This window comes from Planococcus citri, chromosome 2 (genome assembly GCF_950023065.1).
Source record: "Planococcus citri chromosome 2, ihPlaCitr1.1, whole genome shotgun sequence".
Classification (NCBI taxonomy): Eukaryota; Metazoa; Arthropoda; class Insecta; order Hemiptera; family Pseudococcidae; genus Planococcus; species Planococcus citri.
This window is the reverse complement of record NC_088678.1, coordinates 80,659,167-80,682,256: the sequence shown is the minus strand read 5'-3', so window position 1 is coordinate 80,682,256 and position 23,090 is coordinate 80,659,167. Positions and strand designations below refer to the sequence as shown.

Genomic DNA, 23,090 nt, shown 5'->3' with positions numbered 1-23,090 from the left:
ACTCCAAGATTTGCGATCAAATTTTTTTTCACTGTTTTAATTACGATGATAGGGAAAAGTTTGATAACAAACTGAATTTTGGTTCTCGGGGGTTTTTTGATACACTGAACACGAATTTGGAGTGCCCAGGTGAATCCGGTGTACTCTTCCCCCTTTTTTGTGGACCTTATGCCCCCAAATTTGTTTTTTTGCGTTCAAGTCCGAAAATATGCAATTTTATGCAAAATTTATGTTTTTTGGGTCGCAGAATACGAATTTGACAATATTTTTTTTGTAGGGGTGGGGGATGAGAGGGTGAGGGGGGCGATAAACTCAAAATTTGACTATAATGATGTGTGATATGTCGAAATGTATGTTTTTGAGGGTGTAGATCACGAATTTGACAATATTTTTTTCGTAAGGGTTAATGGTGGGGGATGAAGAGGGTGAAAAATTCAAAATTCGACCATAATGATGTGTGATATGTCGAAATGTATGTTTTTGAAGGTGTAGATCACGAATTTGACAATATTTTTTTCGTAGGGGCGAATTGTGGGGGATGAAGGGGGTGAAACCGGTGAAAAATTCAAAATTTGACCATAATGATGTGTGATATGTCAAAATGTATGTTTTTGAAGGTTTAGAAAAGGTTAAGGGTGGGGGATGGAGAATTTTCTATTGGAGAGCCGTCAAAGTCCCTGGAAGAAAAAATTTGTAACATTTAAACAAAATTCACCATGATTTTTCACTATAATTGACTGTTGTGGTCGCCTGGGCATTCGGGGGCAAAAATGGCAAATGACATCTTGAAATACACTATCTTAAGTACTAGCCCCTGGGATTTCCCGTGCATCTACGTGCAAAAATTTGTTCTATTCCTATTTATGTAGCAGAGTAGGCAAAAAACGGAGTTTTAACGTAAATTAAACCTCTATACATATAATGACTTTATAATAACTAAAATCGAGTAAATTGATGAAAATTTCTCACTTTCAGTTGAATTATTCATACTTGGTACATTTCGACATATCACACATCATTATAGTCAAATGTTGAATTGTTCACCGTTTTCACCCCCTTCATCCCCCACAATTCACCCCTACGAAAAAAATATTGTCAAATTCGTGATCTACACCCTCAAAAACATACATTTCGACATATCACACATCATTATGGTCAAATTTTGAATTTTTCAACCCCTTCATCCCCCACCATTACCCCTACGAAAAAAGTATTGTCAAATTCGTGATCTACAACCTCGAAAACATACATTTTGACATATCACACATCATTATGGTCAAATTTTGAATTTTTCACCGTTTTCACCCCCTTCATCCCCCACAATTCACCCCTACGAAAAAAATATTGTCAAATTCGTGATCTACACCCTCAAAAACATACATTTCGACATATCACGCATCATTATGGTCAAATTTTGAATTTTTCAACCCCTTCATCCCCCACCGTTAACCCTTACGAAAAAAATATTGTCAAATTCGTGATCTACAACCACGAAAACATACATTTCGACATATCACACATCATTATAGTCAAATTTTGAATTTTCAACCATTTTCACCCCTTGTCAGCCCCCACCATTGACCCCTACGAAAAAAATATTGTCAAATTCGTGATCTACACCCTCAAAAACATACATTTCGACATATCGCACATCATTATAGTCAAATTTTGAATTTCTTGCCCCCCTCACCCCCTCATCCCCCACCCCTACAAAAATAATATTGTCAAATTCGTATTCTGCAACCCAAAAATCATAAGGGAGCACACCATTGTACCATTTTTTAAGGGTTCATTGTATGTTTTTGAATTACACCCGTTTTGAGGATGCTCACAGTCAACTGTGCACCCCTACTTTGAGTGACCATAGGTCCACCCCCTTTGGGGTGGGAAACTTCGCTGACTCTTCATTCGACGTGGAATAGTAAAACGAAATCGATGAGAAGCATTTTGCATAAAATTGCATATTTTCGGACCTGAACGCATAAAAACAAATTTGGAGGCGTAAGGTCCACAAAAAAGGGGGAAGCGTACACCGGATTCACCTGGACACCTCAAATTCGTGTTCAGCGTATCAAAAAACCCCCGTGTACCAAAATTCAGCTTGTTATCAAACTTTTCCCTATGGAATTTTGCAAACAAAACTATAAGTTTTCATCAAAACTCACTGGCAAATGTGAGTTTTGATTCTAACCCTTGGTTTTGAGAGTGAATTTCACACCAAAATGACTTTGATCCAAAAAAACCGAATATGTCACATTATAGAGTGTAAAACGGTATATCCAAATCTGCCATAAAACTTTTTTTTTTTTGGCAAATGTGAGTATTGATTCTCAGCTCCTCAAATCAATTTATATCAGTTTTCAACCCCTGCGTCTTCTAATGAATGCAGGACTTGGTTTCTGTACACAATCCTCAAGGAATACCCTACGAGCTTCAAAAGAAACTTAGAAGCTCAGGATCCTCGACGTTCTCCAATGAAACCAGCACCTTCAGAGCCTAAAAACTATATAGGACCACCCAGCAGTAGTCTTGGGCTTGGATTATGGGTCTGGCTGTGGGCCCATCCTATGGTCATGGGATATTGGGAGCCCAGTACGCATTCGTGTTTTTGCTGACCATAAGATCTGCATCACTGTACTTACTTATATAATTACATGTAGGTAATGTATCAATGAATAAATATGGTACATTTGCCTGTACTTGCGTCAGACGTGTCGTAATAGAAACAACAACGAGGGTGGTTAATGTAGCGTTAACTTGATTTTACATATTTTTCAATCGTTGTTATATTATTTTTATCCTTGGGTTTAGATTTTACATAATGTATGACGATATAAGTAAGAAAATGCATATAGGTACCTTATTAATTTTTTTCTTTTCAATTATATGTATTAATGTATTAATGAGACATAATACCTACGCACTTCGGACACCTTCAACCAAGACCATCCACCCCCAGAAGAGGTCGCGTGTGTATGCCACTGACGTCAATGCTGTCTGTAATGCATCAAATGGTTCAAGGAAGACTGCTTCCAATTAATTATTGTTAAATAGGTACATTCTCATTTTCATTATGCCTATCTACATATATAGCTATAACTGTACCAGATGTCCAATGTACATAGCCTCTGGCGGATTATCAAGTGCATTCATTCGCGAGAAAAGATTAAATACCTGTGTAAGATAAATACCTACATATAAATAGATATCATTTTTATTACAATATCTATAAAGGCAAAAAGCTATACAAGTGATGGAATTTACAAGACATACGACTGTCCTACGTCGACTTGCTTTTCGAATAAAAGCAAAAGGAAACATGGACCTACATACACAGTGAGTACCTCTACCTATTTTTCTTTCATTTCTAGTGCATTGTCAAAAATCAATGATTCGTCGTGAAATTCTTCTCAGATCGATTGCGATGCAAAAAGAAACTGAAAAACAACAAAAAGTAAATATGGCTTGGTGGAATGGTTGTTCGTTAACACTTTTCAATACAGTTCGGTAAGAATAAAAATCATCGAGAATCGACAGAGCGGGAAAGTAGCGGTTCTTAAGTTGATATATCACTCGACTTTTTCACGATTTTTCAAAATTTTCACCCCTTTTTGAAGCACAGAGGGACATTGAGGGGTTGAGTCCAAAAATAAGTTCACATTCGTACTCAGCGACCTCGATAACATAACATTCGATATATAACTCGACTTTTCACGATTTTTCAAAATTTTGACCTTTTTTGGGGCCCAGAGGGGCTTTGAGGGGTTGGACCTAGAAAATAAGTTCATATTTATACTCAGCGGTCTCGAAGACATATTATTCGATATATCACGCGACTTTTCACAATTTCTCAAAAGGCTATAGGTGGATAAGTATGGTGAATTTGCCCCCGAGAGCTTCAGGGTTGATATTTGCATGGAAGGTTGGTACCCTTGAGCACCTTCCGTCACGAAAGTTTCAGACCCCCAGACCCCACCGTTTTTGAGAAACCCCCCCTTTTCTAAAATTACAATAAAAATTTTTTTCTCAGCCCCATGTGAACCGATTTTTTTAATTTTTTGGTATGTTGTAAACATCCATAAGAGGCATCCCCACAAAAAATTTCAACCCCCTCCCCCCATATTTTCCCCTCAAAATGGCGTTTTTTAGTTTTGTTTGCCCGTTTTAGCAATGATTATGATTTGGCACAAAAATGCGAATAGCATTTTTAAATGTATTTTTGACTCCTACAAAACATATATTTTTTTCAAACAAAAATTTTTGGTGGGCCGTGGTCAAAAATTGAAAAACCAACAGAGGGGGTTAAAAATGGATTCTGGTGTAAATCATTGTTTTTGGTAAACAAGGTGTCGTTTCCATATGAATCGAACCCCCCGAACACGAATATGACGCCCAATCTTATGCTACCCTCATCCACACCCCTCCAGCGCCTCTGCCCCCTTCTCAATTTTTACTATATCAAAAGTTGAGCTATTTTCGTAATATTGGTGTCGTTTCCAAATGAATCGAACCCCCTGAACACGAATATGACGTCCAATTTTATGCTACCCTCATCCACACCCCTCCAGCGCCTCTGCCCCCTTCTCAATTTTTAATATATCAAAAGTTGAGCTATTTTCGTAATATTGGTGTCGTTTCCAAATGAATCGAACCCCCTGAACACGAATATGACGTCCAATTTTATGCTACCCTCATCCATACCCCTCCAGCGCCTCTGCCCCCTTCTCAATTTTTACTATACGAGTATTAAAAGTTGAGCTATTTTCGTAATGTTGGTATTGTTTCCATATGGATCGAACCCCACGAACACGAATATGACGTCCAATTTTACGCTACCCTCATCCACACCCCTCCAGTGCCTTAGCCCCCACCTCAATTCCTACTATATTAAATATTGAGCTATTTTCATAATGTTGGTATCGTTTCCATATTAATCGAACCCTCCGAATACGAATATGAATTCCAATTTTTTGCTACCCTCATCCACACCCCTCCCCAGTGCGTCTGCCCCCAACTCAATTTTCACTATACTGAAAGTTCAGATATTTTCATAATGTTGGTGTCGGTACTATATGAGTCGAACACCCCGAACACGAATATGAAGTCCAATTTAGCTCTAATCCCGTCCATCGCCTTTCAGGCTACAGCCAGCTCAACAATTTTTATTATTCGAAATGCTAAACCTATTTTCATAATGCTGGGTGTCATTTTGGCACGAATGGAAACCTCGAAACTTGAATGTTAAAGTTTGAACCTTGCGATGGTCATTGTTTTACGAGTTTTCAACCTTCGCGAAACATACTTTTAAAAGTAATAACAACCCGAGTAATTATTTGTAGAAGATTGATCAGAGTTGGTGAAAACATTTATGGTTTAGGTGGGGGCGGAGGCACTGTATAGGGTTGTGGTTGAGGTTAGCATAAAATTGGACTTCATATTCGTATTCGGGGTGTTAGATTCATATGGAAACGACACCAACATTTTGAAAATATCTGAACTTTCAATATTTATAGTGAAAATTGAGTTGGGGCAGAGACACTCGAGGGGTGTGGATGAGGGTAGCATAAAATTGGACGTCATATTCGTGTTCAGGGGGTTCGATTCATTTGGAAACGACACCAATATTACGAAAATAGCTCAACTTTTGATATAGTAAAAATTGAGAAGGGGGCAGAGGCGCTGGAGGGGTGTGGATGAGGGTAGCAAAAAATTGGACGTCATATTCGTGTTCAGGGGGTTCGATTCATTTGGAAACGACACCAATATTACGAAAATAGCTCAACTTTTGATATAGTAAAAATTGAGAAGGAGGCAGAGGCGCTGGAGGGGTGTGGATGAGGGTAGCATAAGATTGGGCGTCATATTCGTGTTCGGGGGGTTCGATTCATATGGAAACGACACCTTGTTTACCAAAAACAATGATTTACACCAGAATCCATTTTTAACCCCCTCTGTTGGTTTTTTCAATTTTTGACCACGGCCCACCAAAAATTTTTATTTGAAAAAAATATATGTTTTGTAGGAGTCAAAAATACATTTAAAAATGCTATTCGCATTTTTGTGCCAAATCATGATCATTGCTAAAACGGGCAAACAAAACTAAAAAACGCCATTTTGAGGGGAAAATATGGGGGGAGGGGGTTGAAATTTTTTGTGGGGATGCCTCTTATGGATGTTTACAACATACCAAAAAATTAAAAATATCGGTTCACATGGGGCTGAGAAAAAAATTTTTATTGTAATTTTAGAAAAGGGGGGGGTTTCTCAAAAACGGGGGGGTCTGGGGGTCTGAAACTTTCGTGACGGAAGGTGCTCAAGGGTACCAACCTTCCATGCAAATATCAACCCTGAAGCTCTCGGGGGCAAATTCACCATACTTATCCACCTATAGCCTTTTCAACCTTTTTGGAGCAATTGCAGGGATTGTACTCAAATTTTTCTCAAAAAAAGTAACTTTAGTAAGTAAAAAAATCGGAAAAAGTGACCGAAAAAAAAATTTAATGTAAAAAAAAGTGGCAATCAGAAAACTTTAACGCATATAAAATATTACATTTTATTTTAGATTGCAAAAAAAAAACAAAAACAAAACGTAACGAAAATTTCGATATCAGTTTTTTCAAAAAACCCAGAAAAAAACATCGAAATTCAAATTAGATAATTATCAACATTTCGAAAGTAAACAACTCGTAGGTCAAAATGCAAAAAGAAAGCATGAAAAAAATATCAGATTTGAAAACATAATCGTAAAATGTGTTAAACTACTGAAAAAATTAAATCATTTCAAAAAATCAAACACAAATGTACCAATTGTAAAATAGCAGAAATGTTGACATGAGCGAAGATTTCCCAATTTGGAAAAAAGGTCATAGGTGAAAATCATTTTGAAAATTCGAATAAGTACAAAAAAATGTACCTTGCTACAAAAAGAAAAAAAATTGACACGATTCAAAAAAAAAACTAGACAGCTGCGCCAAGCGCAGCTGTAACAGTGTGCGTAGCTTCTTTAGTTTGGAAAGCGCAACGCAATTTTGGAAAAGAAGCATAACAAAATTTCAAAAAAAGGCGCAACTTCGAAAAAAGCACAATGCGACTTCAAAATAATAAGCACAATGCGATTTAGAACAAAATCACAACGCAAATTTCAAAAATAGAACAAGATTCCGAAAAAAATCAAAATACGATTTTGAAAAAAAAGCATAACGCAACTTTAAAAAAAAACGATTGGAATTTTGAAAGCAGAACGCAATCACGATTTTAAAAAAAACCACAATACGATTATGAAAAAAAAGCACATCACGATTTTCAAAAAAAGCACAATGCAACTTTGAAAAAAAGCGATTGGGATTTTGAAAGCAGAACGCAATCATGATTTTAAAAAAACGCACAACGTGATTTGGAGAAAAAAAGCACAATACGATTTTCAAAAAAAGCACAAAGCAACTTTGGAAAAAAGCGATTGGGATTTTGAAAGCAGAACGCAATGATGATTTAAAAAAAAGCACAACGCGATTTTGGAAAAAAAGCACAACGCGATTTTGAAAAAAAGGCACAACGCGAATTTTAGTTTAAAAAAAGCACAACGCGATTTCGAAAAAAAAGCACAACACAATTTTGAAAAAAAAGCACAGTGCAAACTTTGAAAAAAGATCAACGCGAATTCTCAAAAAAGCACAAGGCCAACTTTGAAAAAAAGCACAACGCGACTTTGGAAAAAAAGCACAACGCAAATGTTGAAAAAAAAACAGAACGCGAACTTCAAAAAAAAAGCACAACGCGATTTTGAACGCGATTGTGAAAAAAAAGCACCACGCAATTTTGGAAAAAAAGCACAACACAATTTCGGAAAAAAGCACAACGCGATTTTGAAAAAAAAGCGAACTTTGAAAAAAAGCACAACGCGATTTCAAAAAAAAAGCACAATGCGATTTTGAAAAAAAAAGCACAACACAATTTCGGAAAAAAAGCACAACGTGAACTTCAAAAAAAAAGCACAATGAGGACTTCGAAAAAAAAACACACCACAATTTTGAAAAAAAAGCACAATGCAAACTTTGAAAAAAAGCTCAACGTGAATTCTGAAAAAAGCACAAGGCCAACTTTTAAAAAAAAGCACAATGCGGATTTTGGAAAAAAAGCACAACGCTATTTCAGAAAAAAAAGCACAATGCAAACATCGAAAAAAAGCACAACACGAACTTCAAAAAAAAAAGCACAATGACATTTTGAACGCGACTTTGAAAAAAAACACCACGCAATTTCGGAAAAAAAAGTACAATACAATTTCAGAAAAAAAGCACAATGTGAACGTTAAAAAAAAAACAACTTGAACGTTGGAAAAAAACACAATGCGATTTCAAAAAAAAAAAAAACGCGATTTTCATTTTAAAAAGCACAACGCGAACTTTGAAAAAAAAGCACAAAGCAAATTTTGGAAAAAAAGCACAGCGCGATTTTGAAAAAAAAAACGCACAACGCGAACTTCAAAAAAAAAGAACACAACGCGAATTTTAGGAAAAAAAGCACAACGCGATTTTTTTTTTTAAAAAGCACAACGGGAATTTTGGAAAAAAAACACAGTTGTGATTTTTAAAAAAAAAGCCCAGCGCAAACTTTGAAAAAAAAGCACAACGCGAACTTCAAAAAAAAGGCACAACAAAATTTTGAAAAAAAGCACCACACCATTTTGGAAAAAAAACATAACGCAATTTTGAAAAAAAAGCACAACAAGATTTTTTTTAAAAAAAGCACAATGTGATTTTAAAAAAAAAGCACAACGCGAACTTCAAAAAAAAACACAACGCGAATTTTAGGAAAAAAAGCACAACGCAAATTTTGGAAAAAAAGCACAACGCAAATTTTAGAAAAAAAGCACAACGCGATTTTTTTTTTAAAAAGCACAACGGGAATTTTGGAAAAAAAACAGTTGTGATTTTTAAAAAAAAAGCCCAACGCAAACTTTGAAAAAAAAGCACAACGCGAACTTCAAAAAAAAGGCACAACAAAATTTTGAAAAAAAAGCACCACACAATTTTGGAAAAAAAGCATAACGCGATTTTTAAAAAAAGCATAACGCAATTTTGAAAAAAAAGCATGAGATTTTAAAAAAAAATGCACAACGCGATTTTGAAAAAAAAGCACAACGCGAATTTTGGAAAAAAAGCACAACGTGATTTTTAAAAAAAAGCGCAACGCGAACTTTGAAAAAAAAGCACAACCCGAACTTCAAAAAAAAGGCACAACAAAATTTTGAAAAAAAGCACCACACCATTTTGGAAAAAAAGCATAACGCGATTTTGAAAAAAAGCACGAGATTTTAAAAAAAAGCACAACGCGATTTTGAAAAAAAAGCACAACGCAAATTTTGGAAAAAAAGCACAACGTGATTTTTAAAAAAAAGCGCAGCGCGATTTTGAAAAAAAAGCACAACGCAAATTTTGGAAAAAAAGCACAACGTGATTTTTAAAAAAAAGCGCAACGCGATTTTGAAAAAAAAGCACAACGCAAATTTTGGAAAAAAAGCACAACGTGATTTTTAAAGAAAAGCGCAACGCGAACTTTGAAAAAAAAGCACAACGCGAACTTCAAAAATCAAGGCACAACAAAATTTTGAAAAAAAGCACCACACCATTTTGGAAAAAAAGCATAACGCGATTTTGAAAAAAAAACGAGATTTAAAAAAAAAGCACAACGCGATTTTGAAAAAAAAGCACAACGTGAACTTCAAAAAGAATCGCAACGCAATTTCGAAAAAAAGCACCACACAATTTTGAAAAAAAAGCACAACGCGATTTTGAAAAAAAAAGCACAACGCGAACTTTGAAATAAAAAAACAACGCGAATTTTAGAAAAAAAGCACAACGCGTTTTCGAAAAAAAGCACCACGCAATTTCAGAAAAAGAAGCACAACGCGAACTTCGAAAAAAAAAACACAATGCAAATTTTAGGAATTGAAAAGCACTAGATTTCGAAAAAAAAGCACAACGCAATTTTTTAAAAAAAAGCACAACGCGATTTTAAAAAAGAAGCACAACGTGATTTTAAAAAAGAAGCGCAACGTGAACTTTGAAAAAAAAGCACAACGTGATTTTTAAAAAAAACAACTCGATTTTGAAAAAAAGCACGCGATTTTAAAAAAGAAGCGCAACGCGAAATTTGAAAAAAAAGCACAACGTGATTTTCAAAAAAAACTCGATTTTGAACAAAAAGCACAACGCGATTTCAAAAAAAAGCACAACACGATTTTGAAAGAAAAAGCACAACGCGATTCCGAATACACTATGCTATGCTATTCTGAAAGCTCCGGAGCACAACGCGATATATCAGGAAAGCATAAGCACTGCAGTACTGAGAGAGTGAGAGAACCTCTTGGGAGCACAGCAAAATCACAAATGACTGGAGGTTTTGATTCTGAAAGGGTAACCACCTGCTTTCAGCATCTACGTGTGTAAATGAAACACCTGCAGGTGTTTCACAAATGACTGGTGGGTTTTGATTCCGAAAGGGTAACCACCTGCTTTCGGCGTCTAGTCTAAAATTGAACAATGGGAAAGATAACACTGTAGATAAGAATGTTTTAGGACCCCTGCAGTGTTTCATTTTAAAACCGATGTCGGCTTCCCTTTTGATACCTTTCTCATTGTTCAATTTTGAAAATTTAAAGTTTAGCTCCACGTGGAGCCGCAACATGCTCTTCAAAATTAAATTTTTACCACCCGTTGTGTTCGCTCAATTCAATAAAAACCGGCAGATAAGCGAACACAAAGGGAAATGCCATATCAAAAGGGAAGCTGACAAAAGCGAAGCCGACTTTAAATTTTCAAAATTGAACAATGAGAAAGGTATCAAAAGCGGCGCCGACAGTCAGTTAAATTTCCAAATTTATGTAACACAGCATGGGGTTGTAAGAACATTTCCCATTGTTTAATTTCCGAAAAATCACCCCTGTGGAGTTACATAAATTTAGAAATTTAACTGACTGTCGGCGCCGCTTTTGATACCTTTCTCATTGTTCAATTTTGAAAATTTAAAGTCGGCTTCGCTTTTGTCGGCTTCCCTTTTGATATGGCCCTTTTCCCTTTTTTATTCTTTTTTTGGTACAAATTTTCGTAATTAATTGCAATTACTCAAGAAGCTAATTGAGTAATTGCAATTATAATTACGACATTCCCTCCCTCAAGTTATGCCTCACCTACCTACGAAAGATTCAAAAAAATCGGCCCATTCCTCTAAGAGAACATTCGAGCCAAAGAATTTTTCAACTTTCGGAACGAAACCAATAGTGTGCTACGCACACTAAAAATGAAAAAAAGACGATAAAATTATTAAAATATGAGAGAAAATGAGCAAAACAGGAAGCAGAGCAAAGATCAAGATGTGGAGCGAAAAAAAAAAGTCAAAACATGCTGAAAAACCTCTAAAGCATCCCTAAGAATAAAACACAACCAAAAACCAGAGTTTTGTCAAAAGTAAAAAAGTTGAAAAAAAAATCACGACGAGGATTCCAGAATAAAAAATTCGATTAGAAGTATAGAAAAACTCCACCGAAAAAATTGAGGTAAAAAGCTCTACAACTTAAGAAAAAACATCGCAAGAATTTGAAAAAAAAATCACGAGATTTAACGATAAAATTGCGAAACCTTCACAAAAATTTAGACGCAAAAGAATAAATCACGAATGGAAAATAAAATCTACGAGAATTCAAAAGAATAAAACTTGAGAAAAAAAACTCAAAAAATCCTCAAAAACATTCTAAACAAAACCATCAAGTCTCAAAGTCCAAAAAAACTTTCAAAACCTCGAAAAAAAATCTGCAAACACAGGAATTCCACAAAAATTTAAGCAGAAAAAATTACTATAAAATTTGAGCTAAGTTAGGAGAAAATTTTATTTAAAAAATCTCTCGAAAATCCAAGAAAAAAGATTTCGTCGAAATTAAGAACAAAAATGTAGGCAGAAAAAGGAATCGATAAAATTCAAAACAAAATTTTGCAAATGATGAAACTGGAAAACTCTCGAAAATTCAGTTCAGCAAAGAACAGAGAAAAATAATTCGAACTTGAAAAAAAAATTGTTCAAAGAAAGAGGAAATCCGGATGACCTTCCCTCGTAACTAAGAGGAAAAGAGAGAGAGGGATCAACGAATGAAAGATATCAAGATGCAGAAAAATCCACCACAAAAGGTGAAAATAAAAAAAAACAAAGTCATCAAATCTTGAAGAAACTTTCATCCCATTCTCGAAAAAAAATACCAAAATTTAAAGGAAATCGTGATTTTTGGAAGAGAAATCACAATTCCCAAAAAATGTGAGCAAAAAATCACTATTGTTTTCTTAAAGCATGAACCCCCCCACCCTCCCCAAAATACTCTTATAACAAAAAAAAAAAACAGTCAAAATTTAGGGAAAAAAATGACCACAATCCAGAACAAAACTATAGAGTCGTGAAAATTCAAAGTTAAAAAAGTCTGTCAAAACTGGAGAAATTTCGTCAACATTTTGAAAAGAGAAAGAAAAATGGAAATTCCGAGAAAATCATCGAAAAACTTCGAGAAAGAGAACTCGCGAAAATTAAAAAAAATCATACCTGTCAAAATAGGGAAAATCTATAAAAATTCAAAAGATAATTTACTAAATTGACGAAGAAAAAAATTCACAAAATTCAAAAAAAAAAAAAACATCGAACCGAATAGTCCGGCATATGACAATAGGAGTAATTGCACCCCCCCCCCCGCCGATCCTCCGGGACTACTTTTTTCTTAAAGACGACATCCTAAGGAACATTATAAAGCAAACTTGCCAAAAAAAAAGTTGGCCTTACTTACAAAATGGCGGCCATTTTGATTGACAGGTCAGCCGAAATCGCAGATTTTGCGTTTTAACATAAGACTTGCACGAACTTTTTCAAACTTTACAAAGGTAGATCGAAAGATCATGCAAAAATTTATCACCTGTCAAAATTTAAAGAGCTAAATTGGGTTTTTCGATTTTTGGTGAATTTTTGAAAATCCAATTTAGGCCAAAAATGAGGGAAAAAATCAAAATTTTACCAAATTCACCAAGAAAGCTGAAATTTGGAATATACCCTATTTTTGATATGCCAAATCAATTGGAAACGGTTTCAACTCGTTTTGAGCAGTTCTGGAGCCTCCAGTAGATTTTCGAAACTCGAAATGCCACAAAATTCCATCAATTTGGAGTTGTAAAGCTAAAATTTATTCTAAAAACTAATTTCAATACGGTACGAAGTACTGCAGGTAAATTTCAAGTCGTCTTGGATCCTCCAACGACTTTTTAAAAATTCCTGAAGCCTCCAGCAGATTTTTGAAACTTTAAAGGAGGGGTATATCAATAAGGCCATTTTTTGGCCCCAGACCGTTATCGATTGAACCACTCTTAAATTGTTGTAATAAATGCCCCAAATACGAATCCGTGGTTAGTTGACCCAAAATGACCATTTTTTGGGCTCCAGGGGTCCCCAAAGTTGCGAATAAAAAAAGAATTTTTGGAACCACTGAGTATTATTTTCAAAAACTTTTTTGGCGTAAAATATCTGTTTGAACCCGTTAAACATGATACGGGAAAATTTTTCCATTTTCGACCCTCGGGGGCAGAAATTGGGGGGTTTTAATTTTTGGAAAATTTTGGAACCACCATTTTGAACACACCCCTTTGAACCCCGCTAAAAAGCTTTTTACAGTTCATTATTATTTGAAAGACCTCCATCCTACCAAATTTTCAGCTCAATAAAAATTTTCGCTGGTACTAAAAAATCCAATTTTCCAATTTTTTGTAATTTGGATTTTTTGGGAACCTCTGGATAGCTGGAAACCTGCGATTTGCGCCAAACGTAACGTTTTGAAGTATATATTCAATTAACCAGATGAAAAAGTTTAATTAAGCTCCGTGTACATTTGTAATTTTGAACCCTTTTTTCAGAGCCCTCCATTTTAGGAACCCCTGAAAAAGACGATTATGCATATTTTTTCAAATAAATTGAAGAATTTACATTTGGAAAACACTAGCAAGAGCTCGATAATTTTTCACTTGATTTTACCAATAATTTTCAAAATTGAGTTTTTTTGGGCCAAATTCTGAGATTTTACTTCGTTGAAATCATGAAAACGTGATTTTAACGTTTTTTCGAAGAGTAAAATCTCAGAATTTGGTCCAAAAAAGATCAATTTTGAAAGTTATTGGTAAAATCGAGTGAAAAATTATCGAGCTCTTGCTAGTGTGTTCCAAATGTAAATTCTTCAATTTATTTGAAAAAATATGCATAATCGCTTTTTTCAGGGGTGCCCAAAGTGGGGGGCTCTAAAAAAAGGGTTCAAAATTATGAATATACAGGAAGCTTAATTAAACTTTTTCACATAGGTAATTGAATATATGCCTCAAAACGTTACGTTTGGCGCAAATCGCAGGTTTCCAGCTATCCAGGGGTTCCCAAAAAATCCAAATTACAAAAAATTGGAAAATTGGATTTTTGAGTACCAGCGAAAATTTTTATTGAGCTGAAAATTTGGTAGGATGGAGGTCTTTCAGATACTAATAAACTGTAAGCAGCTTTTTGGGGGGGTTCAAAGGATTAGGTTCAAAATGGTGGTTCCAAAATTTTCCAAAAATTAAAACCCCCCAATTTCTGCCCCTGAGGGTCGAAAATGGAAAGATTGTCTCGTATCATGTTTAACGGGTTCAAACAGATATTTTACGCCAAAAAAGTTTTTGAAAATAATACTCAGTGGTTCCAAAAATTCTTTTTTTATTCGCAACTTTGGGGACCCCTGGAGCCCAAAAAATGGTCATTTTGGGTCAACTAACCACGGATTCGTATTTTGGGCATTTATTACAACAATTTAAGAGTAGTTCAGTCGATAACTGTCTGGGGCCAAAAAATGGCCTTATCGATACCCCTCCTTTTCACAAAATTTCTTCAAAATGGAGTGGAAAGCTGAAATTTACTCTACACTCCAATTTTAACACCCTCTGAAAACGACTTCTGGTGGATTTCAAGTCATTGTAAAGCCTCCAACGACTTTTTTGAAAATTACTGGAGCCTCCAGTAGATTTTTGAAACTTGAAATTTCCCAAAAATTTCATCAAACTAAGATGGAAAGTCGAAATTCATTCTGCAAACTAATTTCAATACGCTACGAAGTTGACTGCTGGTGAATTTCAAGTCGTTTTGGCGCCTCCAGCAACTTTTTGAAAAGTTGTATGACGTTTTTTTAGAAAATTGAAATTTCCTAAAAGTAGCTGGAAGCTTCAGAACCATTTGAAACCACCGTGTAGTCTGCGAAGTAAATTCCAGCGTGCCAACTCCATTTGATAAATTAATGTTGGAGAAATTTCAAGTTTCAAAAATCTACTGGAGGCTCCAGTAATTTTCAAAAAAGTCGCTGGAGGCTCTAAAATGACTTGAACCCACCTGAAGTCGTCTTCACAGGGTGTTAAAATTGGGGTGTACAGTACGAGTATATTTCAGCTTTCCATCTCCATTGGCTTCCTTGAAATTCACCTGCAGTACTTCGTTGCGTATTGAAATTAGTTTTTAGAATAAATTTCAGCTTTACAACTCCAATTTTATGGAATTTCGTAGGAATTTCGAGTTTCAAAAACCTGCTGGAGGCTCCAGAACTGCTCAAAACGGGTTGAAACCGTTTCCAATGGATTTGGCATGTCGAGAATAGGGTATATCCCAAATTTCAGCTTTCTTGGTGAATTTGGTAAAATTTTGATTTTTTCTCCTCATTTTTGGCCTAAATTCGATTTTCAAAAATTCATCAAAAATCGAAAAACCCACTTTAGCACTTGAAATTTTGATAGGTGATAAATTTTTGCATGATCTTTCGATCTACCTTTGTAAAGTTTGAAAAAGTTCGTGCAAGTCCTATGTTAAAACGCAAAATCTGCGATTTCGGCTGACCTGTCAATTAAAATGGCCGCCATTTTGTAAGTAAGGCCAACTTTTTTTTTGGCAAGTTTGCTTTAAAATGTTCCTTAGGACGTCCCCTTTAAGAAAAAAATTGTCCCGGAGGATCGACGGGGGGGGGGGCAATTACTCCTGTTGTCATATGCCGGACTAGAAATAAGGAGAAATTTCGACTATTTGAGCAATAAAATCACACAAGCTCGAGGGAAAATTTTTACGGAGAAATCACGAGAATTCAAGGTGATAAAATTCGGCAAAAATTCAAGCGAAAAAAATCGTCAAAATTCAGAGGAAAAAAACCATCGAGAAATTCAAAATACTTAATAATCCCTTTCGAAATTAGAAAACCCCTAGGTAAGTAACATTTCGAAAGAAAATCTATCACAACTGAAAAAATAAAATTCGTGCTGAAAAAGCAGCGATGCCATTTACATAAAAACATTTTTTTTCGAAGAATTTTGGAAAAAATTTTGAAAACAAAGAGGAATTTGTGAAAAAACTCGGAAAAAGTAACTTTTAGTAACCAATTATTTAAAAAAAGTAACCAAAAGCTACTATTAGTAACTTTAGTTAGGTACCTACTTACGTTATTTTCCCGCTCTATTAATATTTGTATTCTAAGGTTATTCTCGAATCAACTACAACAGACTGAATATAAATTAAGTATATTATTTGATTACATACCTATATGTATTTCAATCAAGAGTTCCTTTCATTCGAGATGGCATTCATAAGACTGGAATCAAAAATAACACAGCAACTGTCGACAAAACTCGTTTAGATGGTGTCAAAGTACTCGACGTGGGATGTGGAGGAGGAATACTTTGCGAAGTAAACTATTTTCATCAATCGTGGCGATCGTTGTTTCATAAAATATACCTAAATGATACAGAATAAATTGCGAAATTATAATGATATCAAAATTTAGGAATTAGCCAGATTAGGAGCAGATGTAAACGGACTTGATGTTGATGCAGAAGCCCTCGATACAGCAAAACATCATCAATTATTAGACGATTCGATCAGAGACAATTTAAAGTACACTACCTAAGTGATCAATTTCGTATGCGATAGAAAATCAATCGATTATAAGACTTATTATTTTTAATTACCTATAATTATTTTACAGCTACATAAACGATTCGATTTACGAACACGAACGAGATAATTTTGAAAAATATGACGCTGTAATTATTTCCGAAGTAATCGAGCATGTACCAAATACAGAGAAAGAAAAATTCTTATCGAGCTCTATAAATGCTCTTCGAGTAAGTTACACAAATATCTTCACCAATAATAACAATACCTACATTTTTTAAATATTACTTTATAGGTATAAAATGAGGCAAAAGTTGCGAGAAAGATTCACTTGCAAATAAATTTAAAAAAATTGATAGAGTAAGTCAAAAAATTATTTATATTGAAACGTTCCAATTCAATATTTTAACCTACCTATTTTGCAATAGGTACATAGTACATAAATGTACTTACCTATTTTTAATAATTTTCCGAAAATTTCAAACCATTTTATGGCATTTTTTTTAACATTTTCATGACATTTAAAATTAACTTTTGCAAGCTAAGCAATTTTTAAAAAATTTACAATAATTCTCACGATGTTTCAAATTATTTCTGTAATCCATACATTTTTATAAAATTATCTAGGTAGAACTATTACATGTGTTGTACGAACAAAACCCTAATTTGAACTTTCACCCCATTTGGGGAGGTGCTGGGGGCCGTGGATGGGGTCCAATCAAAAATCTGACGTCATATTCGTGTTCAGCGTCACCAAAAACATACAATTCGATGCATCACATGCCCGAGATTTTTTTTTGAAAGTTTTGCTCAAAATTGGGGGGTTGGGGGTGCTCCCCCTCCATTAAGAGATCCCATCTCGAAACTTGAATATTTCGAAAAAGCAGTATTAAAAATGTATCTACATATATGGAAATTTTTTCAGAATTTTAAATGCTAGCTTCCACTTTTTTTTTCTCGTATCTGGTCCACATGCCTAAATTAACATGAAAAACTCAATCTAAATCTAAATCTATATACCCTTCCCCTGCCAGTACTCCAGGAATCTAACTGCTTCATCGTCAAGTGTCCCATTCAATTTTCCAGGGTCGATTTTTCCTGATAATTCACACTCAAATAAGTGTCGTGTCAGTCTGAACATCGCCGCATTCACACAGATCATCATCAGCCAACTGCCATCTATGAAGGTTGTACTTAGACCTTGTGACTCCGCACCTCAATCTGTTCAGTGTTTTCCACAGTCCATATTTCAAGTATTCTCCGCTTGGCAGGGCTTCCTGCCTAGCTCTTCCCTGACCACCTGCATTCCATATGCGGCATCTATCTGTGCTAGGAGTATCTTTTAGTTCTTCAACTGTTTTCATGAAACTGTGTGTAGATCTGAGGAGGGTTTCTGTCAGTTCTTCATATCCATACATAGGATGCAGTCGATTCTTTAGCACCTTTGTCTTCTCTACCATGGATGCAACTTCACGTTTGACTGCTGGTAGGGCAATTCCACTCAACTCATATAGGTTATTCAATGGTGTTGGGCGTAGGCACCCTGTCACCAATCTACACGCTTCGTTTAAGGGTATATCAACTTTGCTTGCATGTGCTGAATGACTCCAAACAGGGCAGGCATACTCTCCCACTGAGTAGCACAGTGCCAGTGCAGATGCTCTCATAACTTGGGGCTTAGCTCCCCAACTGCTGCCTGCTAGTTTGCGAATTATATTTGTTCTGGCTGCAACTTTCATTTTAGTTGCCTCACAGTGCCTTTTGTAGGTCAAGGACCTATCTAAGGTTACACCCAGGTATTTGGGGTTATCTGCATGCTTCAGATCTGTTCCACCCCCATTGAATATTCAATTGTCGCTTTGCTTCACGATTTCTGAGATGAAAAGAGCATGTCTCTGTCTTTGTTGGATTTGGTTTGAGGTGGTTATCTTTATAGTATGTGTCTAGTTCTTCTATAGCCTGGTTTAGTGTGTCCTCCACCTCCGCAAACGTGTCATGTTGGGCAGTTAGTGCAAGATCATCTACATACAGAAAGTGGTTAGTATCTGGTCCTATTGGTTGGTCATTGGTGTAAATGTTGAAGAGGATTGGTGACAATACACTGCCCTGAGGCAATCCATTCTTTTGCTGCCTCCAGGTGCTGTTTTTACCATTGAGTGTCACATAGAATCTTCTGTCTTTCATCAACATAGTGACTATCTGTGTAAATTTTAAATCCTTTGTAAGTTGGTACACCTTATACTGGAGTAGTTGGTGGCACACCCTGTCAAAAGCTGCTGTGAGGTCGACAAACACTACTCCAGTGACTTTCTTCTTTTCAAAGCCATCTTCAATATGCTGTGTTAAGTGTAATATCTGGCCAGTGCATGATTTTCCTGGTCTAAATCCAGCCTGCTGTTTGATTAGCCCCTCATCTATGCAGTCAGCCATGCGATTTAAAATGACTCTTTCAAAAATCTTGTATAGATGACACAACAGGGAGATAGGCCTGTAACTCTTTGGGTCATTTGCATCTTTGCCTGGCTTCTGTAATGCAATAACATGTGCCTGTCGCCATAGTCTTGGCATTTTTGAGGTTTCTATACAGGCATTAAACATTTTTTGGATCCAATTTATTGCCTTTGGTCCAAAGTGTTTGATCTGTTCAGTGTACATGTTATCCACTCCAGCAGTCTTCTTATTTTTGGACAGTTTGATTGCGGATTTCACTTCTTTGTTAGTAATTGGTGTGGCAAAGTTATTCACTTCCCCATCCATGCATCTTACCACTTTTGTTCGGATGCTTTTGCTATCAGTCTTGCCATTCAGGAGTAGTTGATGGGCTACTTGGTTAGCTGTAACCTGTGTGAAATTACTCTGTTGAGTTTTACCTCCATCGAGTCTCTTCAACAGTTGGCCAGGCTCGTCTGCTATCTTTGCAGAAATCCAGATTTTCTACTAATTCCTGCCATTTTTTCTGTCTGGATTCTGCTATATCACTTGCCAATTTATTTCCCAGTTCAATGGTTTCCTCACTGAAGGGGTTTTCATTGAATTTTTTAACATACTCCTTATATTGTGTCATGAGGTGCAGCTCCATTCCAGAGATATACTCCTTTCTTGCTCCCCTTGGAATATGATCTTTTGAGGCTTTCTTAACAATTTCATTGAAGAGTTCATAATTTTCTGGTATTGGCGATAGGTCGTCTATTTTTTCTTCAATTACTTATTTAAAAGATTCCCAATTGGCCTTTTTGAAATTGAATCTTGGAGGTGGGGTTTTCACCTTTAATTGGGCTGATGACCGCCTTAATTTTGCAGGGTTTGGGGAATTGGATCTGCTACTCGTTTGTGACATAGACTTGAGATTTGCTCCGAAACAAAAATGTTATCTGGGTTATATCCGCGTTTCCATCTTCCACTATTCGGACCTCGACGTTCCCCAGAGTGTGCTAGCATCGCGGTACATGATTGGCTAGTGAGATTGCTCTTAGGTGTTTACTTTCAAAACGGGACTTTTCTTATCACAAACTTCGGCGATTCGATGCGATTTCATATTTTCAATGATATTTCGATAATTTCGTAACTTTCATGGTACTTTTTAGTATTTTTGATTAATTTATGACTTCTAATATCGTGATACATTGTGAATAATTAATATTACCTTGAGTTACAGTGTTTTAGTGAGCTTAGAAGGATGAAACAAAGTTGCATGATTAAATAAATTTAAAGTTGTTTGCAAGTGTTATTTTAATTCACCACAACATTTACTTGATAGCACGATGACAAAACAATTCACTACACGTAAATTTAGTTTTATTTAATGTGAATTAATGGAAATATGACATCGAATTTGAAAACGCCAATTTCGTGATAAGAAAAGTCCCATTTTGATAAACACCTAAGAGCACAGAATCTCACATACCACGAATGCTAGCGCGCTCTGGGGAACGTGGAGGTCCGAATTGAAGGATGCTGGAAGTTTTGCGTCAAAGACCAAGCTCAGCTGCTGTTCTTCAGCCCATTTCTCCACTAAGTCACCATCTGTATCATTTTCAGCATATCCCCAGCTTACACTATGGCTGTTGAAGTCTCCAACTATTATTCTTGTTTTTGTGAGTGGGACATTGCTGTTTTCTGTCCAAGTAAATTCTACATTTGGTGGTTTGTAAACTGATGAGATTGAGCAGTTTCTCATGTCGATTGTTAGAATCTCAACATTATTTTCATCAGACAGTGAAGTACTTATTACCTCCATGTTTAACTTGACTAGTATGGCACTTCCATATTTCTCATGAGGTCTGTCGATAATAAGTTTCATTCCTTCAATTTTTGGCTTCTGGCTTTCTCTGCGCCTGTGTGTTTCTTGAATGGCGATCACGTCTATGTTCAGGTTCTTGACCATTTCAGCTAGTATAACTTCCTTTGGCCCTGACAGGCCCTCTATATTTATGGACATGATCCTTAAGGGAGGTGTCCTCGTCGGAGGCCCTGAGAAGGGCCGTTTTAACCCGGGCATAGGGTGCACGATCGACCGGTGATGGGATGATTGGCCAGTAGTTGAACTACTGTTTCCAGGGGGCGCCAGCTTATTGAGAAATTTTATTCACAGTTCTTAAAAAAAACATTCGCGGAGGCTCATCCCTTGCCCCCCAGTGGAAGGATGGAACTTCATTTTAAGCCTTTGTGGAGGTTTCTACCTCCTATAGTTTTCAAGTGGCAATCCTCCAAAAAAAAAAGTGGTCCATATTTGGTGCTTCTACCCTTATATAGTTTAAAACTCCTCATCTCTGTATGTTTTGATCATGTCCTTTTATTTAATTTAAATATAAAATTTGAATTCTATAAATAATTTTTCTATTAATTATGTAGGTACCTAATGTTTAACGCGATATAATGATATAATGACAGCAATGCTGTCGGACATATCTCAAATAAAGAATTTGAATTTGAATCTAAAGCGATGGTCTCAGCAATACCAAGATGAATTTTTTAAAAAAGGGTTTTAAAAATCTTGGATTGGACAAATAATTATGTACCATAAAATGTTCATTTTTATTCAGAACAGTATTTTTGTAGTTTTTCTGAACATTTTTGCCCTCTCTGTCAAATGAAATATTGCTCCTTGAGAATTATTGTAGAATAATGTATGTACTAACAGACACAAAAAGGAGAAATGGTTCTGTTCAACATTAAGATAGGTATACCTACACTTCTGTTGGTAATAGTTCACATTAAGTAATCTAACATTTTTATCACTAGCACTATATCATTTTTTGTGGTTACCATTATTGCCTTACACTGCTGTAAAATACAAAAAATCAACTGATAATTGTTTCAGGTGTCGAGTCTTGAAATACGACAGTTAAAAATTGAAAAATTGACCCAAAACAAAAAAATTACACCGAAAAAAACAACAACAAATGCAGAAAACTGTTTCAAAATTAAAAAAATGAAATCGTTATTTTTTTTGAACATATTTTGGTGATTTTCCTCCTGTCAATGGAAGGGGGGGGGGAATCCTGCGGAGAATGAGTTTCTTACCGAATACGTGGGCACCCACGCCAGATCATCAAAAACCATCAATGGCAAATTTTAAAAATAAGTTCATTACTTCTGTTCCACAGCCCGGAGGTTCATTATTCATCACTTGCCCGAACAGAACAATTTCCAGCAGAATAATCGTGATATTTTTATTCGAGTTGATCGGCATGATTCCCAAAGGTACTCACTACTACGATGATTTCATCACTCCGGAATCTTTAATCAAGATGATCGAAAAAAGTAAGTTCTTAAATGATCCTTATTATTCATGATTTCGATCAATAACCTATTCAATTTTTTATAGGTAGATACTCGTACCTATGTGTATTACTGTGTTTCAAAATGTACCTAATGATTTTCTAATTTACAGATAAATGTGAAAGTAAAAACGTCATAGGAATATTTTACAATCCGTTCAAAAAGGATTACGTGATTTCTTGGTACAAGTCATTATTCTATGGGATTCATGCTATAAAAATGAAAGAAAAATAAAAATCATAATTGTGTGATTTTGTTTTGTTTTGTTTTTTTTAAAATATCTTATCAGAGTTTTTTCAAACACTAGGGTCAATGTTCTCACAAACACCTCGCCTCATATCATA

General features: G+C 35.6%; 1 protein-coding gene across 1 annotated transcript; it reads left to right on the top strand.

Moving 5' to 3' along the window:
* Window positions 1-3,081: 3,081 nt before the first annotated feature.
* Window positions 3,082-22,997, top strand: LOC135837974 (ubiquinone biosynthesis O-methyltransferase, mitochondrial-like). Its single transcript, XM_065353433.1, has 7 exons — window positions 3,082-3,336; window positions 3,415-3,507; window positions 16,632-16,758; window positions 16,856-16,965; window positions 17,057-17,195; window positions 22,572-22,728; window positions 22,859-22,997. The coding sequence occupies exons 1-7, from the start codon at window positions 3,254-3,256 to the stop codon at window positions 22,978-22,980; spliced, it is 831 nt and encodes a 276-aa protein (XP_065209505.1). The 5' UTR covers window positions 3,082-3,253; the 3' UTR covers window positions 22,981-22,997.
* The last annotated feature ends 93 nt before the right edge of the window (window positions 22,998-23,090 follow it).